This window comes from Salvelinus namaycush, chromosome 26, assembly GCF_016432855.1.
Source record: "Salvelinus namaycush isolate Seneca chromosome 26, SaNama_1.0, whole genome shotgun sequence".
NCBI classification, from domain to species: Eukaryota; Metazoa; Chordata; class Actinopteri; order Salmoniformes; family Salmonidae; genus Salvelinus; species Salvelinus namaycush.
Genome location: NC_052332.1, coordinates 43,203,737 through 43,226,272, shown reverse-complemented (window position 1 = coordinate 43,226,272; position 22,536 = coordinate 43,203,737). Strand labels below are relative to the sequence as shown.

At 45.8% G+C, this 22,536-nt stretch overlaps 1 protein-coding gene across 1 annotated transcript in view; it reads left to right on the top strand.

Annotated features, from left to right (window-relative positions):
- LOC120021179 (protocadherin Fat 3-like) overlaps positions 1–22,536 on the top strand; it is a 150,975-nt gene that overhangs the window by 100,818 nt on the left and 27,621 nt on the right. The window contains exons 25-28 of the mRNA XM_038964816.1: positions 477–655; positions 11,764–11,977; positions 12,205–12,419; positions 16,850–16,987. Coding sequence (XP_038820744.1) covers positions 477–655; positions 11,764–11,977; positions 12,205–12,419; positions 16,850–16,987 — 746 coding nt within the window. The remainder of the gene's footprint in view (positions 1–476; positions 656–11,763; positions 11,978–12,204; positions 12,420–16,849; positions 16,988–22,536) is intronic.

The window sequence follows — 22,536 nt, the reverse complement described above, 5'->3', positions numbered from 1 at the left end:
ATCCTTCCACTCTCAGTCAGGGTTAGGGTTAGGAGGGTCTAGCTAGGCTCACAGGCTAACATGATCCTTCCACTCTCAGTCAGGGTTAGGGTTAGGAGGGTCTAGCTAGGCTAACAGGCTAACATGATCCTTCCACTCTCAGTCAGGGTTAGAATTAGGAGGGTCTAGCTAGGCTAACAGGCTAACGTGATCCCTCCACTCTCAGTCAGGGTTAGAATTAGGAGGGTCTAGCTAGGCTAACAGGCTAACGTGATCCCTCCACTCTCAGTCAGGGTTAGAATTAGGAGGGTCTAGCTAGGCTAACAGGCTAACGTGATCCCTCCACTCTCAGTCAGGGTTAGAATTAGGAGGGTCTACACCACGATGACCTCTAGGTTAGAGGTTAGTGTTTAGCTAGCTGCTAGGCTAACAGCTTGGTCTCTGTCTGATTTAGCTAACAGGCTAACTCTGTGTATTGTGTTTGTGGTTTCCTCCAGGTCCAAACCGTATGGTGGTGTACTCCCTGGTCGACTCCGCAGACGGGTTCTTCTCTATAGATCCAGTATCAGGCGTGGTGGTTCTGGAGAGAGCCCTGGACAGAGAGACCAGAGACTCCTACAGGGTCAGGATCCAGGCCTCCGACTGCTCCGGACTGCAGGGGGCGCTATCCTCACAGGTCAGTTATATGATAGGACTCGGGTCAGTTATATGATAGGACACAGGTCAGTTATATGATAGGACACGGGTCAGTTATATGATAGGACACGGGTCAGTTATATGATAGGACATGGGTCAGTTATATGATAGGACACGGGTCAGTTATATGATAGGACACAGGTCAGTTACAGGATAGGACACGGGTCAGTTATATGATAGGACACGGGTCAGTTATATGATAGGACATGGGTCAGTTACAGGATAGGACACGGGTCAGTTATATGATAGGACACATGTCAGTTATATGATAGGACACGGGTCAGTTATATGATAGGACACGGGTCAGTTGTATGATAGGACATGGGTCAGTTATATGATAGGACACGGGTCAGTTATATGATAGGACTCGGGTCAGTTATATGATAGCACACAGGTCAGTTATATGATAGGACACGGGTCAGTTATATGATAGGACACGGGTCAGTTATATGATAGAACACAGGACAGTTATATGATAGGACACAGGTCAGTTATATGATAGGACACTGGTCAGTTATATGATAGGACACAGGTCAGTGATATGATAGGACACGGGTCAGTTATATGATAGGACACAGGTCAGTTATATGATAGGACACGGGGGTCAGTGATATGATAGGACATGGATCAGTTGTATGATAGGACATGGGTCAGTTACAGGATAGGACTTGGGTCAGTTATATGATAGGACATGGGTCAGTTACAGGATAGGACACGGGTCAGTTATATGATAGGACACATGTCAGTTATATGATAGGACACGGGTCAGTTATATGATAGGACACGGGTCAGTTGTATGATAGGACATGGGTCAGTTATATGATAGGACACGGGTCAGTTATATGATAGGACTCGGGTCAGTTATATGATAGCACACAGGTCAGTTATATGATAGGACACGAGTCAGTTATATGATAGGACACGGGTCAGTTATATGATAGAACACAGGTCAGTTATATGATAGGACACGGGTCAGTTGTATGATAGGACACTGGTCAGTGATATGATAGGACACGGGTCAGTGATATGATAGGACACAGGTCAGTGATATGATAGGACACGGGTCAGTTATATGATAGGACACTGGTCAGTTATATGATAGGACACGGGTCAGTGATATGATAGGACACAGGTCAGTGATATGATAGGACACGGGGCAGTTATATGATAGGACACGGGTCAGTGATATGATAGGACACAGGTCAGTTATATGATAGGACACGGGTCAGTGATATGATAGGACACAGGTCAGTGATATGATAGGACACGGGTCAGTGATATGATAGGACACGGGTCAGTTATATGATAGGACACGGGTCAGTTATATGATAGAACACAGGTCAGTTATATGATAGGACACAGGTCAGTGATATGATAGGACACGGGTCAGTGATATGATAGTACACAGGTCAGTGATATGATAGGACACGGGTCAGTTATATGATAGGACACAGGTCAATTATATGATAGGACACGGGTCAGTTATATGATAGGACACAGGTGCAGTTGTTGGAACAAACTCTTCCACACATTTAAATGGTCTGTCGAAGTCAAGGTTTTCCGAACAGGATTCATATTGTAATGATTAGACTTCCTGTCTGTGGACCAGAACTTTGTGGGTTCAGAACTTTGTGAGGTATTTCAACCATGGTCTTGATAAATCTCTTAGATGTAAAGTTATCTGTTTAGGGGACCTGTGTGGTTCTGGTGCCTGTTCCGGCCCACTTGTTCACATATAAATCGATCTTTGGACACCATACGCTCCTTCTCATGTCTTCTTGGCATTTTAATCCACGTTTGCCAAACTAACAACTCTGCCATGTGTTGGATATTTTGCAACTTTGCCGTGCACAACTGTGTGAAGCTAGCCACAATAAGGATTAGCCACAATAAGGATTAGCCACAATAAGGATTAGCCACAATAAGGATTAGCCACAATATTGAAAGTGAATCAAACTGATACAAATAGTGTAATCATGCCATATTTGGACTAGATAAAGCTAAACAAGGTCGGGATATTGAACATCCCTTAGCCGTGGTATATTGGCCGTATAGCACACCACCTCTGGCCTTATTGCTTATTGCGTTTACTGTAGTAGGTTAAAGCTGTGTGCTGTAAAACCTTGGTAGAGCATGGGTGGAGTAGGCATTGTGGTGGTGTAAAACCTTGGTAGAGCATGGGTGGAGTAGGCATTGTGGTGGTGTAAAACCTTGGTAGAGCATGGGTGGAGTAGGCATTGTGGTGCTGTAAAACCTTGGTAGAGCATGGGTGGAGTAGGCATTGTGGTGCTGTAAAACCTTGGTAGAGCATGGGTGGAGTAGGCATTGTGGTGGTGTAAAACCTTGGTAGAGCATGGGTGGAGTAGGCATTGTGGTGGTGTAAAACCTTGGTAGAGCATGGGTGGAGTAGGCATTGTGGTGCTGTAAAACCTTGGTAGAGCATGGGTGGAGTAGGCATTGTGGTGCTGTAAAACCTTGGTAGAGCATGGGTGGAATAGGCATTGTGGTGGTGTAAAACCTTGGTAGAGCATGGGTGGAATAGGCATTGTGGTGGTGTAAAACCTTGGTAGAGCATGGGTGGAGTAGGCATTGTGGTGCTGTAAAACCTTGGTAGAGCATGGGTGGAGTAGGCATTGTGGTGGTGTAAAACCTTGGTAGAGCATGGGTGGAGTAGGCATTGTGGTGCTGTAAAACCTTGGTAGAGCATGGGTGGAGTAGGCATTGTGGTGCTGTAAAACCTTGGTAGAGCATGGGTGGAGTAGGCATTGTGGTGCTGTAAAACCTTGGTAGAGCATGGGTGGAGTAGGCATTGTGGTGGTGTAAAACCTTGGTAGAGCATGGGTGGAGTAGGCATTGTGGTGCTGTAAAACCTTGGTAGAGCATGGGTGGAGTAGGCATTGTGGTGGTGTAAAACCTTGGTAGAGCATGGGTGGAATAGGCATTGTGGTGCTGTAAAACCTTGGTAGAGCATGGGTGGAGTAGGCATTGTGGTGGTGTAAAACCTTGGTAGAGCATGGGTGCAGTAGGCATTGTGGTGCTGTAAAACCTTGGTAGAGCATGGGTGGAATAGGCATTGTGGTGCTGTAAAACCTTGGTAGAGCATGGGTGGAGTAGGCATTGTGGTGGTGTAAAACCTTGGTAGAGCATGGGTGGAGGAGGCATTGTGGTGCTGTAAAACCTTGGTAGAGCATGGGTGGAGTAGGCATTGTGGTGCTGTAAAACCTTGGTAGAGCATGGGTGGAGTAGCCATTGTGGTGCTGTAAAACCTTGGTAGAGCATGGGTGGAGTAGGCATTGTGGTGCTGTAAAACCTTGGTAGAGCATGGGTGGAGTAGGCATTGTGGTGGTGTAAAACCTTGGTAGAGCATGGGTGGAGTAGGCATTGTGGTGCTGTAAAACCTTGGTAGAGCATGGGTGGAATAGGCATTGTGGTGGTGTAAAACCTTGGTAGAGCATGGGTGGAGGAGGCATTGTGGTGCTGTAAAACCTTGGTAGAGCATGGGTGGAGTAGGCATTGTGGTGCTGTAAAACCTTGGTAGAGCATGGGTGGAGTAGCCATTGTGGTGCTGTAAAACCTTGGTAGAGCATGGGTGGAGTAGGCATTGTGGTGCTGTAAAACCTTGGTAGAGCATGGGTGGAGTAGGCATTGTGGTGCTGTAAAACCTTGGTAGAGCATGGGTGGAGTAGGCATTGTGGTGCTGTAAAACCTTGGTAGAGCATGGGTGGAGTAGGCATTGTGGTGCTGTAAAACCTTGGTAGAGCATGGGTGGAGTAGGCATTGTGGTGCTGTAAAACCTTGGTAGAGCATGGGTGGAGTAGGCATTGTGGTGCTGTAAAACCTTGGTAGAGCATGGGTGGAGTAGGCATTGTGGTGCTGTAAAACCTTGGTAGAGCATGGGTGGAGTAGGCATTGTGGTGCTGTAAAACCTTGGTAGAGCATGGGTGGAGTAGGCATTGTGGTGCTGTAAAACCTTGGTAGAGCATGGGTGGAGTAGGCATTGTGGTGCTGTAAAACCTTGGTAGAGCATGGGTGGAGTAGGCATTGTGGTGCTGTAAAACCTTGGTAGAGCATGGGTGGAGTAGGCATTGTGGTGCTGTTAAACCTTGGTGGAGCATGGGTGGAATAGGCATTGTGGTGGTGTAAAACCTTGGTAGAGCATGGGTAGAGTAGGCATTGTGGTGCTGTAAAACCTTGGTAGAGCATGGGTGGAGGAGGCATTGTGGTGCTGTAAAACCTTGGTAGAGCATGGGTGCAGTAGGCATTGTGGTGGTGTAAAACCTTGGTAGAGCATGGGTGGAGTAGGCATTGTGGTGGTGTAAAACCTTGGTAGAGCATGGGTGGAGTAGGCATTGTGGTGCTGTAAAACCTTGGTAGAGCATGGGTGCAGTAGGCATTGTGGTGGTGTAAAACCTTGGTAGAGCATGGGTGGAGTAGGCATTGTGGTGCTGTAAAACCTTGGTAGAGCATGGGTGGAGTAGGCATTGTGGTGCTGTAAAACCTTGGTAGAGCATGGGTGGAGTAGGCATTGTGGTGCTGTAAAACCTTGGTAGAGCATGGGTGCAGTAGGCATTGTGGTGGTGTAAAACCTTGGTAGAGCATGGGTGGAGTAGGCATTGTGGTGGTGTAAAACCTTGGTAGAGCATGGGTGGAGTAGCCATTGTGGTGCTGTAAAACCTTGGTAGAGCATGGGTGGAGTAGGCATTGTGGTGCTGTAAAACCTTGGTAGAGCATGGGTGGAGTAGCCATTGTGGTGCTGTAAAACCTTGGTAGAGCATGGGTGGAGTAGCCATTGTGGTGCTGTAAAACCTTGGTAGAGCATGGGTGGAGTAGCCATTGTGGTGCTGTAAAACCTTGGTAGAGCATGGGTGGAGTAGGCATTGTGGTGCTGTAAAACCTTGGTAGAGCATGGGTGGAGTAGGCATTGTGGTGCTGTAAAACCTTGGTAGAGCATGGGTGGAGTAGGCATTGTGGTGCTGTAAAACCTTGGTAGAGCATGGGTGGAGTAGGCATTGTGGTGCTGTAAAACCTTGGTAGAGCATGGGTGGAGTAGGCATTGTGGTGCTGTAAAACCTTGGTAGAGCATGGGTGGAGTAGGCATTGTGGTGCTGTAAAACCTTGGTAGAGCATGGGTGGAGTAGGCATTGTGGTGGTGTAAAACCTTGGTAGAGCATGGGTGGAGTAGGCATTGTGGTGGTGTAAAACCTTGGTAGAGCATGGGTGGAGTAGGCATTGTGGTGCTGTAAAACCTTGGTAGAGCATGGGTGGAGTAGGCATTGTGGTGGTGTAAAACCTTGGTAGAGCATGGGTGGAGTAGGCATTGTGGTGCTGTAAAACCTTGGTAGAGCATGGGTGGAGTAGGCATTGTGGTGGTGTAAAACCTTGGTAGAGCATGGGTGGAATAGGCATTGTGGTGCTGTAAAACCTTAGTAGAGCATGGGTGGAGTAGGCATTGTGGTGGTGTAAAACCTTGGTAGAGCATGGGTGCAGTAGGCATTGTGGTGCTGTAAAACCTTGGTAGAGCATGGGTGGAATAGGCATTGTGGTGCTGTAAAACCTTGGTAGAGCATGGGTGGAGTAGGCATTGTGGTGGTGTAAAACCTTGGTAGAGCATGGGTGGAGGAGGCATTGTGGTGCTGTAAAACCTTGGTAGAGCATGGGTGGAGTAGGCATTGTGGTGCTGTAAAACCTTGGTAGAGCATGGGTGGAGTAGCCATTGTGGTGCTGTAAAACCTTGGTAGAGCATGGGTGGAGTAGGCATTGTGGTGCTGTAAAACCTTGGTAGAGCATGGGTGGAGTAGGCATTGTGGTGCTGTAAAACCTTGGTAGAGCATGGGTGGAATAGGCATTGTGGTGGTGTAAAACCTTGGTAGAGCATGGGTGGAGGAGGCATTGTGGTGCTGTAAAACCTTGGTAGAGCATGGGTGGAGTAGGCATTGTGGTGCTGTAAAACCTTGGTAGAGCATGGGTGGAGTAGCCATTGTGGTGCTGTAAAACCTTGGTAGAGCATGGGTGGAGTAGGCATTGTGGTGCTGTAAAACCTTGGTAGAGCATGGGTGGAGTAGGCATTGTGGTGCTGTAAAACCTTGGTAGAGCATGGGTGGAGTAGGCATTGTGGTGCTGTAAAACCTTGGTAGAGCATGGGTGGAGTAGGCATTGTGGTGCTGTAAAACCTTGGTAGAGCATTGGTGGAGTAGGCATTGTGGTGCTGTAAAACCTTGGTAGAGCATGGGTGGAGTAGGCATTGTGGTGCTGTAAAACCTTGGTAGAGCATGGGTGGAGTAGGCATTGTGGTGCTGTAAAACCTTGGTAGAGCATGGGTGGAGTAGGCATTGTGGTGCTGTAAAACCTTGGTAGAGCATGGGTGGAGTAGGCATTGTGGTGCTGTAAAACCTTGGTAGAGCATGGGTGGAGTAGGCATTGTGGTGCTGTAAAACCTTGGTAGAGCATGGGTGGAGTAGGCATTGTGGTGCTGTAAAACCTTGGTAGAGCATGGGTGGAGTAGGCATTGTGGTGCTGTTAAACCTTGGTGGAGCATGGGTGGAATAGGCATTGTGGTGGTGTAAAACCTTGGTAGAGCATGGGTAGAGTAGGCATTGTGGTGCTGTAAAACCTTGGTAGAGCATGGGTGGAGGAGGCATTGTGGTGCTGTAAAACCTTGGTAGAGCATGGGTGCAGTAGGCATTGTGGTGGTCTAAAACCTTGGTAGAGCATGGGTGGAGTAGGCATTGTGGTGGTGTAAAACCTTGGTAGAGCATGGGTGGAGTAGGCATTGTGGTGCTGTAAAACCTTGGTAGAGCATGGGTGCAGTAGGCATTGTGGTGGTGTAAAACCTTGGTAGAGCATGGGTGGAGTAGGCATTGTGGTGCTGTAAAACCTTGGTAGAGCATGGGTGGAGTAGGCATTGTGGTGCTGTAAAACCTTGGTAGAGCATGGGTGGAGTAGGCATTGTGGTGCTGTAAAACCTTGGTAGAGCATGGGTGCAGTAGGCATTGTGGTGGTGTAAAACCTTGGTAGAGCATGGGTGGAGTAGGCATTGTGGTGGTGTAAAACCTTGGTAGAGCATGGGTGGAGTAGCCATTGTGGTGCTGTAAAACCTTGGTAGAGCATGGGTGGAGTAGGCATTGTGGTGCTGTAAAACCTTGGTAGAGCATGGGTGGAGTAGCCATTGTGGTGCTGTAAAACCTTGGTAGAGCATGGGTGGAGTAGCCATTGTGGTGCTGTAAAACCTTGGTAGAGCATGGGTGGAGTAGCCATTGTGGTGCTGTAAAACCTTGGTAGAGCATGGGTGGAGTAGGCATTGTGGTGCTGTAAAACCTTGGTAGAGCATGGGTGGAGTAGGCATTGTGGTGCTGTAAAACCTTGGTAGAGCATGGGTGGAGTAGGCATTGTGGTGCTGTAAAACCTTGGTAGAGCATGGGTGGAGTAGGCATTGTGGTGCTGTAAAACCTTGGTAGAGCATGGGTGGAGTAGGCATTGTGGTGCTGTAAAACCTTGGTAGAGCATGGGTGGAGTAGGCATTGTGGTGCTGTAAAACCTTGGTAGAGCATGGGTGGAGTAGGCATTGTGGTGCTGTAAAACCTTGGTAGAGCATGGGTGGAGTAGGCATTGTGGTGCTGTAAAACCTTGGTAGAGCATGGGTGGAGTAGGCATTGTGGTGCTGTAAAACCTTGGTAGAGCATGGGTGGAGTAGGCATTGTGGTGCTGTAAAACCTTGGTAGAGCATGGGTGGAGTAGGCATTGTGGTGCTGTAAAACCTTGGTAGAGCATGGGTGGAGTAGGCATTGTGGTGCTGTTAAACCTTGGTGGAGCATGGGTGGAATAGGCATTGTGGTGGTGTAAAACCTTGGTAGAGCATGGGTAGAGTAGGCATTGTGGTGCTGTAAAACCTTGGTAGAGCATGGGTGGAGGAGGCATTGTGGTGCTGTAAAACCTTGGTAGAGCATGGGTGCAGTAGGCATTGTGGTGGTGTAAAACCTTGGTAGAGCATGGGTGGAGTAGGCATTGTGGTGGTGTAAAACCTTGGTAGAGCATGGGTGGAGTAGGCATTGTGGTGGTGTAAAACCTTGGTAGAGCATGAGTGGAGTAGGCATTGTGGTGCTGTAAAACCTTGGTAGAGCATGGGTGGAATAGGCATTGTGGTGCTGTAAAACCTTGGTAGAGCATGGGTGGAGTAGGCATTGTGGTGCTGTAAAACCTTGGTAGAGCATGGGTGCAGTAGGCATTGTGGTGGTGTAAAACCTTGGTAGAGCATGGGTGGAGGAGGCATTGTGGTGCTGTAAAACCTTGGTAGAGCATGGGTGCAGTAGGCATTGTGGTGGTGTAAAACCTTGGTAGAGCATGGGTGGAATAGGCATTGTGGTGCTGTAAAACCTTGGTAGAGCATGGGTGGAGTAGCCATTGTGGTGCTGTAAAACCTTGGTAGAGCATGGGTGGAGTAGGCATTGTGGTGGTGTAAAACCTTGGTAGAGCATGGGTGGAGTAGGCATTGTGGTGCTGTAAAACCTTGGTAGAGCATGGGTGGAGTAGGCATTGTGGTGCTGTAAAACCTTGGTAGAGCATGGGTGGAGTAGGCATTGTGGTGCTGTAAAACCTTGGTAGAGCATGGGTGGAATAGGCATTGTGGTGGTGTAAAACCTTGGTAGAGCATGGGTGGAGTAGCCATTGTGGTGCTGTAAAACCTTGGTAGAGCATGGGTGGAGTAGGCATTGTGGTGGTGTAAAACCTTGGTAGAGCATGGGTGGAGTAGGCATTGTGGTGCTGTAAAACCTTGGTAGAGCATGGGTGGAATAGGCATTGTGGTGGTGTAAAACCTTGGTAGAGCATGGGTGGAATAGGCATTGTGGTGCTGTAAAACCTTGGTAGAGCATGGGTGGAGTAGGCATTGTGGTGGTGTAAAACCTTGGTAGAGCATGGGTGGAGTAGGCATTGTGGTGGTGTAAAACCTTGGTAGAGCATGGGTGGAGTAGGCATTGTGGTGGTGTAAAACCTTGGTAGAGCATGGGTGGAGTAGGCATTGTGGTGGTGTAAAACCTTGGTAGAGCATGGGTGGAGTAGGCATTGTGGTGGTGTAAAACCTTGGTAGAGCATGGGTGCAGTAGGCATTGTGGTGCTGTTAAACCTTGGTGGAGCATGGGTGGAATAGGCATTGTGGTGCTGTAAAACCTTGGTGGAGCATGGGTGGAGTAGGCATTGTGGTGCTGTAAAACCTTGGTGGAGCATGGGTGGAGGAGGCATTGTGGTGCTGTAAAACCTTGGTGGAGCATGGGTGGAATAGGCATTGTGGTGCTGTAAAACCTTGGTGGAGCATGGGTGGAATAGGCATTGTGGTGCTGTAAAACCTTGGTAGAGCATGGGTGGAGTAGGCATTGTGGTGCTGTAAAACCTTGGTGGAGCATGGGTGGAGGAGGCATTGTGGTGCTGTAAAACCTTGGTAGAGCATGGGTGCAGTAGGCATTGTGGTGCTGTAAAACCTTGGTAGAGCATGGGTGGAGGAGGCATTGTGGTGCTGTAAAACCTTGGTAGAGCATGGGTGGAGTAGGCATTGTGGTGGTGTAAAACCTTGGTAGAGCATGGGTGGAGTAGACATTTTGGTGCTGGAAAACCTTGGTAAAGCATGGGTGGAGTAGGCATTGTGGTGCTGTAAAACCTTGGTAGAGCATGGGTGGAGGAGGCATTGTGGTGCTGGAAAACCTTGGTAAAGCATGGGTGGAGGAGGCATTGTGGTGCTCATGTGAATTTCCTTTCTTTTTAGGCTTCAGACCAATGCCTATTATCACCTAAAACCTAGTTTTAGTTTTTAATATGATAGAACACAAAGTCAGTTATATGAAAGACCACAGTCCCTCTGCACAGGCTCCACACAGGACTGAGTCTGTGTTTCTATTGGCCAGCAGGGGGCACTATCTTCACAGGTGATACAATCTGACCAATGATAGCTGTTGGTTTTGGAATTGAGGATTATTTCGGTGAATTGTACTGAACATCCTGATGATTGGTAGAGATGCAATTTCTGAAGAGTTTAATATCTTTTACCGGTGTTTTTAAATGTAGTCTTCTGAATAGTTGAATATCTTTTACCGGTGCTTTTAAATGTAGTCTTCTGAATAGTTGAATATCTTTTACCGATGCTTTTAAATGTAGTCTTCTGAAGAGTTTAATATCTTTTACCGATGCTTTTAAATGTAGTCTTCTGAAGAGTTTAATATCTTTTACCGGTGCTTTTAAATGTAGTCTTCTGAATAGTTTAATATCTTTTACCGGTGCTTTTAAATGTAGTCTTCTGAAGAGTTTAATATCTTTTACCGATGCTTTTAAATGTAGTCTTTTGAATAGTTTAATATCTTTTACCGATGCTTTTAAATGTAGTCTTCTGAATAGTTTAATATCTTTTACCGGTGCTTTTAAATGTAGTCTTCTGAAGAGTTTAATATCTTTTACCGGTGCTTTTAAAAGTAGTCTTCTGAAGAGTTTAATATCTTTTACCGGTGCTTTTAAAAGTAGTCTTCTGAAGAGTTTAATATCTTTTACCGGTGCTTTTAAAAGTAGTCTTCTGAATAGTAATATATTTTACCGGTGCTTTTAAATGTAGTCTTCTGAATAGTTTAATATCTTTTACCGATGCTTTTAAAAGTAGTCTTCTGAATAGTTTAATATCTTTTACCGGTGCTTTTAAAAGTAGTCTTCTGAATAGTTTAATATCTTTTACCGGTGCTTTTAAATGTAGTCTTCTGAATAGTTTAATATCTTTTACCGGTGCTTTTAAATGTAATCTTCTGAATAGTTTAATATCTTTTACCGGTGCTTTTAAAAGTAGTCTTCTGAGGAGTTGAATATCTTTTACCGGTGCTTTTAAATGTAGTCTTCTGAAAAGTTGAATATCTTTTACCGGTGCTTTTAAATGTAGTCTTAAAGTTGTTTCTCGTCTCGTACCAATGCTTTAAACGTAATATGAATCTTGACGCTCAGGTTATGTATGTGTGTGTGTTAGTGAATCTTGAAGCTCAGGTTATGTATGTGTGTGTGTTAGTGAATCTTGAAGCTCAGGTTATGTATGTGTGTGTGTTATTGTGTTGTTCTTGTTCGTAACAGGTGGATCTGACAGTAGTGGTGTTGGACGTCAACGACAACCCCCCGGTGTTCCAGAGGCGTGACTACACCGTCACCGTGCCCGAGGATGTTGCCATGGGAACAGAGATCCTGCGGCTGTCGGCCACTAGTGATGACATTGGGGCTAACGCTGAGGTCACGTATAGCATCAGGGCTGGCAACGAACTGGGGAAGTTTCAGATTGACAGAAATCTGGGTGAGTAGGAGGTTAGGTGTGTGTATAATTACCTTGACTTCAAGGTACTTAAAGACTTTCTCTCTCTGTGTGTGTGTGTGTGTGTGTGTGTGTGTGTGTGTGTGTGTGTGTGTGTGTGTGTGTGTGTGTGTGTGTGTGTGTGTGTGTGTGTGTGTGTGTGTGTGTGTGTGTGTGTGTGTGTGTGTGTGTGTGTGTGTGTGTGTGTGTGCGTTCGTGTGTGCGTGTAGGCTCCATCTCAGTGGTAGATGACCTGGACTTTGAGGTGTGTAAGGACTACTTCCTGACTATAGAGGCTTGGGACGGCGGGGCCCTGCCCCTCAGCACTGCTACCATGGTAACCATAGAACTGATGGACGTCAACGACAACGCTCCGGCCTTCAGTCAGGATATCTATAACGTGCTGGTCAGCGAGGACGCGTCAGTCGGACAGACTATCACCAAGGTGGGTGGTTGGTTTGAAAACCCACCTTTTTGCCTGTCCTTTAATTGAGGATTTCACTATTATTATCTGTTATTGATCTATTATATTTTGTATTTGATCTCTTGTATTGATCTTGTCAGGCGTGTGCGTACTGGTAGCGAAGTCAGGTGCAGGAGAGCAGAGATTTGTGAACAGGCCTCACACTTTATTGAGAGAAAAGTCCACCGACAGGTGTGACCAAGGCCGTTGTGGAACGGGTAAGGGATGTAGCTTACCTCTGGGCAGGTGTCTAGGAGCCTTACACTGGGCGCACACCGAGCAGGAGAAAACATAAACCCTCACGTCCCGAGCCAAGGTGGGCCACCAATACTTCCCAGTCAGACAGCGCACTGTCCGACCGATCCCCGGATGACCAGAAGAGGGTGATGTGTGGGCCCAATAGATCAACTGGTCACGGACAGCAGACGGAACGTACTGACGCCCGACGGGACACTGGAGGGGAGCGGGCTCTGTACGCAACGCCTGCTCTATGTCTGCGTCCAGCTCCCACACGACCGGCGCTACCAGGCAAGAGGCCGGGAGAATGGGAGTCTGATCCATGGGCCGCTCCTCTGTGTCATACAGCCGACAGTGCGTCTGCCATTCACATTCTGGGAACCTGGTCTGTAGGACAGGGTAAACACAAAACGGGTAAAGAACATGGCCCACCTGAGGATTCAGTCTCCTAGCTGCCCGGATGTTCTCCAGGTTGAGGTGGTCAGTCCAGATGAGGAAAGGGTGTTTAGCCCCCTCAAGCCAATGTCTCCACGCCTTCAATGCTTTCACCACAGCCAACAGCGCCCAGTCCCCCACATCATAGTTCCGCTCTGCCGGGCTGAGCTTCTTAGAGAAGAAAGCACAGGGGCGGAGCTTCGGTGGCGTGCCCAAGAGAGTACGGCTCCAATCCCAGCCTCGGACGCGTCCACCTCCACTATGAATGCCAAAGAGGGATCCGGATGGGCCAGCACGGGAGCCAAGGTAAACAGAGCTCTTTGGTGCCCAAAAGCCCTGTCTGCCTCAACTGACCACTGCAGACGTACAGGACCCCCCTTCAGCAGTGAGGTAATGGGAGCAGCCACCTGGCCAAAACCCCGGATAAATCTCCGGTAGTAATTGGCAAACCCTAAAAATCGCGGCATCTCCTTTACCGTGGTGGGAGTCGGCCAATTACTCACGGCTGCTATGCGGTCATTCTCCATCTCCACCCCTGATGTGGAAATGCGATACCCTAGGAAGGAGACGGCCTGCTGAAAGAACAGGAATTTCTCAGCCTTGACGTACAGGTCATGCTCCAACAGTCATCCAAGTACCTTGCGCAGGACACATGCTCGGCGCGTGTAGTGAAGTATATCAGAATGTCATCTATATACACCACTACACCCTGCCACTACAGGTCCCTGAAAATCTCGTCTACGAAGGATTGGAATACTGATGGTACCCGTACGGCATGACGAGGTATAATGCCCTGAGGTGGTACTAAACGTCGTCTTCCACTCGTCCCCTCCTGGATACGCACCAGATTGTACGCACTCCTGAGATCCAGTTTAATGAAGAAGCGCGCCCCGTGCATTGACTCAATCACCGTGGCGATAGGAGGTAGCGGGTATCTGTACCTCACCGTGATTTGATTGAGACCTCGATAATCAACGCACAGGCGCAGACCTCCATCCTTCTTCTTCACAAAAAAGAAACTCGAGGAGGCGGGTGAAGTAGAGGACCGAATGTACCCCTGACGCAGGGATTCGGAGACATATGTCTTCATAGCCGCAGTCTCCGCTTGCGACAAGGGATACACATGACTCCTGGAAAGTGCAGCGTCTGCCAGGAGATGTATCGCACAATCCCTCCGTCGATGGGGTGGTAATTGAGTCGCCTTCTTTTTTCAGAAGGCGAGAGCCAAATCGGAGCCAAATCGCATGGTGGAGAACTGGTCTGCACCAACAGAAACCTCTATACACCTCCCCGAGCACTCTCACGACCACCCCGTAAGAGCCCTCTGTTGCCAGGAAATGCTGGGGTTATGACAAGCCAACCAGGGAAGGCCTAGTGCAGGAGAGTCAATGAGAAACAGACTGATTCTCTCCTTGTGACCCCCCTTCGCCTCCATGGCCAGGGAGATGGTGGCTTCCCTGATTAGCCCGGACCCTAATGGTCAACTATCCAGAGCATGAACCGAGAAAGGTCTATCTACAGGAATAATGGGGATCCCTAAACTAAGAGCTAACGCTCTGTCGATAAAATGTCCAGCTGCGCCTGATATGACGAGCGCCTTATGCTGGGAATGCGGGGAGAAATCAGTGAAACAAACAGGTACAAACAGGTGGACAACAGAGGACTCTGGACGAGATTGGTGCAGACTCACCTGGGGTGACGCCAGAGTACCCTGCCTGCTGCCTCGACTCCCAGCGGGACCAACCCGGCATCGACCGGCAGTGTGCCCTCTGCAGCCACAGATGGTGCACGTGAAGGCCCCTCCTCCAGCCTCCCTACGCGCAGCCCCTCCCAACTCCATGGGCACCGGAGCGGGAGTGCTGGGAGATAGAACCGACAGAGCCCCCTCAGGACGTCCACGGATGACCAGTTGGTCAAAGGTGATGGTGGCATCCCTGCAGGCCAACTCCCGTCGGACGTCCTCACACAGGTTGCATCGATAGTGGTCGATGAGGGTCCTGTCGTTCCATACTGCTCCGGCGGCCAAGGTCCGGAACTCTATTGGTCCGGAATTCCTGTGCGCTCATCGTCCCCTGCCTCAAATGGAAGAGTCGTTCCCCCGCTCTACCTTCGGGCAGATGGTCAAAGACGGCCCGGAAGCGGCGGGTGAACTCTTCGAAGTGGTCCAAAGCCGTGTCTTCCTCTCCCCACACGGTGTTTGCCCACTCCAGAGCTCTCCCCGAGAGGCATGAGACGAGGGCGGATACTCTCTCCCTTCCTGAGGGAGCTAGGTGAACGGTGGGCAGGTATAGGTCCAGTTGTAAAAGGAACCCCTGGCACTGTGCGGGTAGAGGTAACCCCGGTTACACTGGTCGAGGCGCTGGAGAGACTTCCTGTCTCTCCCAGCGGTCCATGGTCTGGACATCATGGCACCGAGATGATGTAGCATTGCCGAGTGTTCCTGGACGCGCTCCTCGACTCCTCTGACCGAGGTACCTGCTCCTGCTGACTCCATGGTAGGTGAAAGATTCTGTCAGGCGTGTGCGTACTGGTAGCGAAGTCAGGTGCAGGAGAGCAGAGATTTGTGAATAGGCGCACACTTTATTGAGGCAAAAGTGCAAAACATCTTCGTAAAAAAATACCACGGAAAAAACAAACCAGTCTGGCACATCAACAATAGACACGTAACACAAACAATCTTTCACAAAGACATGATGGGGGACAGAGGAATAAATACATGCAGTGTGATTGGGGAATGAAAACCAGGTGTGCAGGGAACAAGACAAAACAAATGGATACATGAAAAATGGAGCGGCGATGGCTAGAAAGCCGGTGACGTCGACCGCCGAACACCGCCCGAACAAGGAGAGGAGCAGACTTCGGCGGAAGTCGTGACAGATCTCTTGTATTGACCTATTGTATCTATTGTATTGATCTCTTGTATTGACCTATTGTATTGATCTCTTGTATTGATCTCTTGTATTGATCTCTTGTATTGATCTATTGTATTGATATCTTGTATTGATCTCTTGTATTGATATATTGTATTGATCTCTTGTATTGATCTCTTGTATTGATCTCTTGTATTGATCTCTTGTATTGATCTCTTGTATTGATCTCTTATATTGATATATTGTATTGATCTCTTGTATTGATCTCTTGTATTGATCTATTGTATTGATCTATTGTATTGATCTATTGTATTGATCTCTTGTATTGATCTCTTGTATTGTATTGATCTCTTGTATTGATCTATTGTATTGATCGATTGTATTGATCTCTTGTATTGATCTCTTGTATTGATCTCTTGTATTGATCTCTTGTATTGATCTATTGTATTGATCTATTGTATTGATCTATTGTATTGATCTCTTGTATTGATCTCTTGTATTGATCTCTTGTATTGTATTGATCTCTTGTATTGATCTCTTGTATTGATCTCTTGTATTGATCTCTTGTATTGATCTCTTGTATTGATCTCTTGTATTGATCTATTCTGTTGATATCTTGTATTGATCTCTTGTATTGATCTCTTGTATTGATCTCTTGTATTGATCTCTTGTATTGATCTCTTGTATTGATCTCTTGTATTGATCTATTCTGTTGTTTCTATCTCCTCTATTTTAGTGTCAAGTGTGTTGCGACCAACAATTCACTTTAAATAGTTATATCTTATTTGATGTGTGTGTGTGTGTGTGTGTGTGTGTGTGTGTGTGTGTGTGTGTGTGTGTGTGTGTGTGTGTGTGTGTGTGTGTGTACAGTTGCTAGCAGAGGACCTGGACAGCCAGGTGAACGGGCGAATCACGTACTCCATCCTCCGAGGTGACCGTGGCAACCAGTTCTGGATCGACCCGGTAACGGGACTGCTCAAAGTCAACAAGAGACTGGACCGGGAGGAGGTGAGAACACACACACACACACACACACACACACACACACACACACACACACACACACACACACCGGTGAGAGAGTTTTGTGGGGGTAACAATGTTCTGAACTTCCCTGCATATTGAATTGTATTTTGGCATAATAATTAGTGAGACAGGATAATAGGTAGTGAGAAAGGAGACAGTGAGACAGGATAGTAGGTAGTGAGACAGGATAGTAGGTAGTGAGACAGGAGACAGTGAGACAGGATAGTAGGTAGTGAGACAGGATAGTAGGTAGTGAGAAAGGAGACAGTGAGACAGGATAGTAGGTAGTGAGACAGGATAATAGGTAGTTAGACAGGAGACAGTGAGACAGGATAATAGGTAGTGAGACAGGATAATAGGTAGTGAGACATGATAGTAGGTAGTGCGACATGATAGTAGGTAGTGAGACATGATAGTAGGTAGTGAGACATGATAGTAGGTAGTGAGACAGGAGACAGTGAGACAGGATAGTAGGTAGTGAGACAGGATAAAAGATAGTAAGACATGATAATAGGTAGTAAGACAGGATAATAGGTAGTGAGACAGGATAATAGATAGTGAGACAGGATAATAGGTAGTGAGAAAGGATAATTTACTGTAAGACAGGATAATAGGTAGTGAGACAGGATAGTAGATAGTGAGACAGGATATTAGATAGTAAGACAGGATAATATGTAGTAAGACAGGATAATAGGTAGTGAGACAGGATAATAGATAGTGAGAAAGGATAATTTATTGTAAGACAGGATACTAGGTAGTGAGACAGGATAGTAGATAGTGAGACAGGATAATAGATAGTAAGACAGGATAATATGTAGTAAGACAGGATAATAGGTAGTGAGACAGGGTAGTAGGTAGTGAGACAGGATAATAGGTAGTAAGACAGGATAATAGGTAGTGAGCAAGGATAATAGATTGTGAGACAGGATAGTAGGTAGTGAGACAGGATAGTAGGTAGTGAGACAGGATAGTAGGTAGTGAGACAGGATAATAGATAGTGAGAAAGGATAATTTCTAGTAAGACAGGATAATAGGGAGTAAGACAGGATAATAGGTAGTGAGACAGGATAATAGATAGTGAGACAGGATAGTAGGTAGTGAGAAAGGATAATAGGTAGTGAGACAAGATAATATACAGTGAGACAGAATAATAGATAGTGAGACAGGATAGTAGGTAGTGAGACAGGATAATAGATAGTGAGACAGGATAGTAGGTAGTGAGACAGGATAGTAGGTAGTGAGACAGGATAATAGGTAGTGAGACAGGATAATAGGTAGTGAGACAGGATAGTAGGTAGTAAGACAGGATAATAGGTAGTAAGACAGGATAATAGGTCGTGAGACAGGATCATTTGTAGTAAGACAGGATAATAGGTCGTGAGACAGAATACTAGATTGTGAGACAGGATAGTAGGTAGTGAGACAGGATACTAGATAGTGAGACAGGATAATAGATAGTGAGAGAGGATAGTAGGTAGTGAGAGAGGATAATAGATAGTAAGACAGGATAATAGGTAGTGAGACAGGATAGTAGGTAGTGAGACAGGATCATTTGTAGTGAGACAGGATCATTTGTAGTGAGACAGGATAATAGGTAGTGAGAGAGGATAATATGTAGTGAGACAGGATAGTAGGTAGTAAGACAGGATAATAGGTAGTAAGACAGGATAATAGGTAGTAAGACAGGATAATAGGTAGTGAGACAGGATAGTAGGTAGTGAGACAGGATCATTTGTAGTGAGACAGGATCATTTGTAGTGAGACAGGATAATAGGTAGTGAGAGAGGATAATATGTAGTGAGACAGGATAGTAGGTAGTAAGACAGGATAATAGGGAGTGAGACAGGATAATAGGTAGTGAGACAGGATAATAGGTATTGAGCAAGGATAATAGGTAGTGAGACAGGATAATAGATAGTGAGAAAGGATCATTTCTAGTAAGACAGGATAATAGGGAGTGAGACAGGACAATAGGTAGTGAGACAGGATAATAGATAGTGAGAAAGGATCATTTCTAGTAAGACAGGATAATAGGGAGTGAGACAGGATAATAGGTATTGAGCCAGGATAATAGGTAGTGAGACAGGATAGTAGGTAGTGAGACAGGATAGTAGGTAGTGAGACATGATAGTAGATAGTGAGACAGGATAATAGATAGTAAGACAGGATAATATATAGTAAGACAGGATAATAGGTAATAAGACAGGATAATAGTTAGTGTGACAGGATAGTAGGTAGTGAGACAGGATCATTTGTAGTGAGACAGGATAATAGGTAGTGAGACAGGATAATAGGTAGTGAGTCAGGATAGTAGGTAGTGAGACAGGATAGTAGGTAGTGAGACAGGATAGTAGGTAGTGAGACAGGATAATAGGTAGTGAGACAGGATAGTAGGATAGTAGGTAGTGAGACAGGATAGTAGGTAGTGAGACAGGATAATAGGTAGTGAGACAGGATAGTAGGTAGTGAGACAGGATAGTATGTAGTGAGACAGGATAATAGGTAGTGAGACAGGATAGTAGGATAGTAGGTAGTGAGACAGGATAGTAGGTAGTGAGACAGGATAATAGGTAGTGAGACAGGATAGTAGGTAGTGAGACAGGATAGTATGTAGTGAGACAGGATAATAGGTAGTGAGACAGGGTAGTAGGTAGTGAGACAGGATAGTAGGTAGTGAGACAGGATAGTAGGTAGTGAGACAGGATAGTAGGTAGTGAGGCAGGATAATAGGTAGTGAGACAGGATAATAGGTAGTGAGACAAGATAGAGGATAGTAGGTAGTGAGACAGGATAGTAGGTAGTGAGACAGGATAATAGGTAGTGATACAGGATAGTAGGTAGTGAGACAGGATAATAGATAGTGAGACAGGATAATAGGTAGTGAGAAAGGATAATTTACTGTAAGACAGGATAATAGGTAGTGAGACAGGATAGTAGATAGTGAGACAGGATAATAGGTAGTGAGAAAGGATAATTTACTGTAAGACAGGATAATAGGTAGTGAGACAGGATAATAGATAGTGAGACAGGATAATAGGTAGTGAGAAAGGATAATTTACTGTAAGACAGGATAATAGGTAGTGAGACAGGATAGTAGATAGTGAGACAGGATAGTAGGTAGTGAGACAGGATAATAGGTAGTGAGACAGGATAGTAGGTAGTGAGACAGGATAGTATGTAGTGAGACAAGATAATATGTAGTGAGACAGGGTAGTAGGTAGTGAGACAGGATAGTAGGTAGTGAGACAGGATAGGAGGTAGTGAGACAGGATAGTATGTAGTGAGACAAGATAATATGTAGTGAGACAGGGTAGTAGGTAGTGAGACAGGATAGTAGGTAGTGAGACAGGATAGGAGGTAGTGAGACAGGATAGTAGGTAGTGAGAGAGGATAATAGGTAGTGAGACAGGATAGTAGGTAGTGAGACAGGATAGTAGGTAGTGAGACAGGATAATAGGTAGTGAGACAGGATAATAGGTAGTGAGACAGGATAATAGGTAGTGAGACAGGATAATAGGTAGTGAGACAGGATAATAGGTAGTGAGACAGGATAGTAGGTAGTGAGACAGGATAATAGGTAGTGAGACAGGATAATAGGTAGTGAGACAGGATAATAGGTAGTGAGACAGGATAGTAGGTAGTGAGACAGGATAATAGGTAGTGAGACAGGATAATAGGTAGTGAGACAGGATAATAGGTAGTGAGACAGGATAGTAGGTAGTGAGACAGGATAGTAGGTAATGAGACAGGATAGTAGGTAGTGAGACAGGGTAGTAGGTAATGAGACAGGATAGTAGGTAGTGAGACAGGGGACAGACATTGGAGGAGGAACAGTATGGGAGGGGACAGACAGTCGATCGAGCCGAGTCCTTGTGTGACCTGGAATCCGGAGCGTTACCAAGATACATTGTATTTTCTCATAAGGTCTCTTAGAGTTTAAGGTCATGCCATTTGGTTTTGTAAAATACTTCGGTAACCTTGTATTTCAGTGACTGATGTAGGATGTCCTGGTTGACTGTTTTTCTGTAGTCTTCTTTCTTGATTCTCTCAGCAATACTCCTTTAATTCTTGCCACTATAGGGGGTGCTGTTTTCGCATTAGCATAATTTCCTCTACAGATTAAACTGCCTCTTATTCAATTATTGCTCTTACTATATGCATATAATTAATACCATTGGATAGAAAACAATCTATAGTTTCTAAAACCGTTTCAATTTTGTCTCTGAGTTAAACAGAAGTCATTTGACAGCACTTTCCCTGACCAAGAAGAAGAATGCAAGATGTGTATGCTCGCTTCAACGCTCTGCCTATATATGGTCACGCCACCTATGACCCGAAACACACTTCATTCGTCTTCCTCTGGGTGTCAAGAGGACGTCAGAGGAGAAATTTTTTGTTTACCTTGTACTGACGTGAAATAAGACCTATTTCTTTGGCGTGACCGACAACTTCCGGTTCTCTGATTCGCGCTATTTGGAGGTGCGATTGTCTACTGTTTTGCTGCCGTTACGGATGAAAACTATCTCCGTCTCGAAGTTTGTTTGATACATGTGACCATATCATCTTAATGTATGTTTTTTCAATATAGTTTAATCAGATTATTTGAATTTTTTCGGGAGTTTTGCCGTGTTCCGTTCTGTGACTTTTTTTACTTTGGCCAGTCGACCAGTACATATGCTAAATGAAGAGGGAAAGTTGCCATTATGAATGGATTGAACGACTCATCAGGACTAAGGACACATTGATCAACATTCTGATGAAAGATCAGCAATAGTAAGACCCAATTTACGATGTTATTTCATATATCTGTCGTGCATGTGAACTGGTCGGGGGCGCCCAGCTGGTTCTGGCTGGCGTGGCTATGCTAATTTAGCGCTACATTTTGTTTTCGCTATAAAACATTTAATAAATCTGAAATATTGTTTGGATTCACCAGATGTTGGGCTTTCAATATCTGTACGCTGTGTATTTTTCTGAAATGTTTTAAGATAAGTAATTAGTTATATGACGTTGGTCTCTGTAATTGTTCTGGCTGCGTCAGCACTATTTCAGATTGCAGCTGCAATGTAGAACTGTGATTTATACCTGAAAAATGCACATTTTTCAAAAAAAAAACTATGCTATACCATAAATATGTTATCAGACTGTCATCTTATGAAGTTGTTTCTTGGTTAGTGGCTATATATATTTTTATTTAGTCGAATTAGTGATAGCTACTGACGCAGGAAAAAACTGTTGGAGTAAAAAAATTGTGTCTTATGCTAACGTGGTTAGCTAATAGATTTACATATTGTGTCTTCCCTGTAAAACATTTTAAAAATCTGAAATGGTGGCTTTATTCACAAGATCTGTATCTTTCATCTGGTGTCTTGGACTTGTGATGATATTTAGATGCTACAATTTACTTGTGACGCTATGCTAGCTATGCTACTCAGTGGGGGGGGAGTGGGGGGTGATCCCGGATCCGGGTTGGTGACTCGTTAAAGGTTAATGTCTGTCTGTCTCTCTCTCTCTCTCTCTCTCGCTCTCTC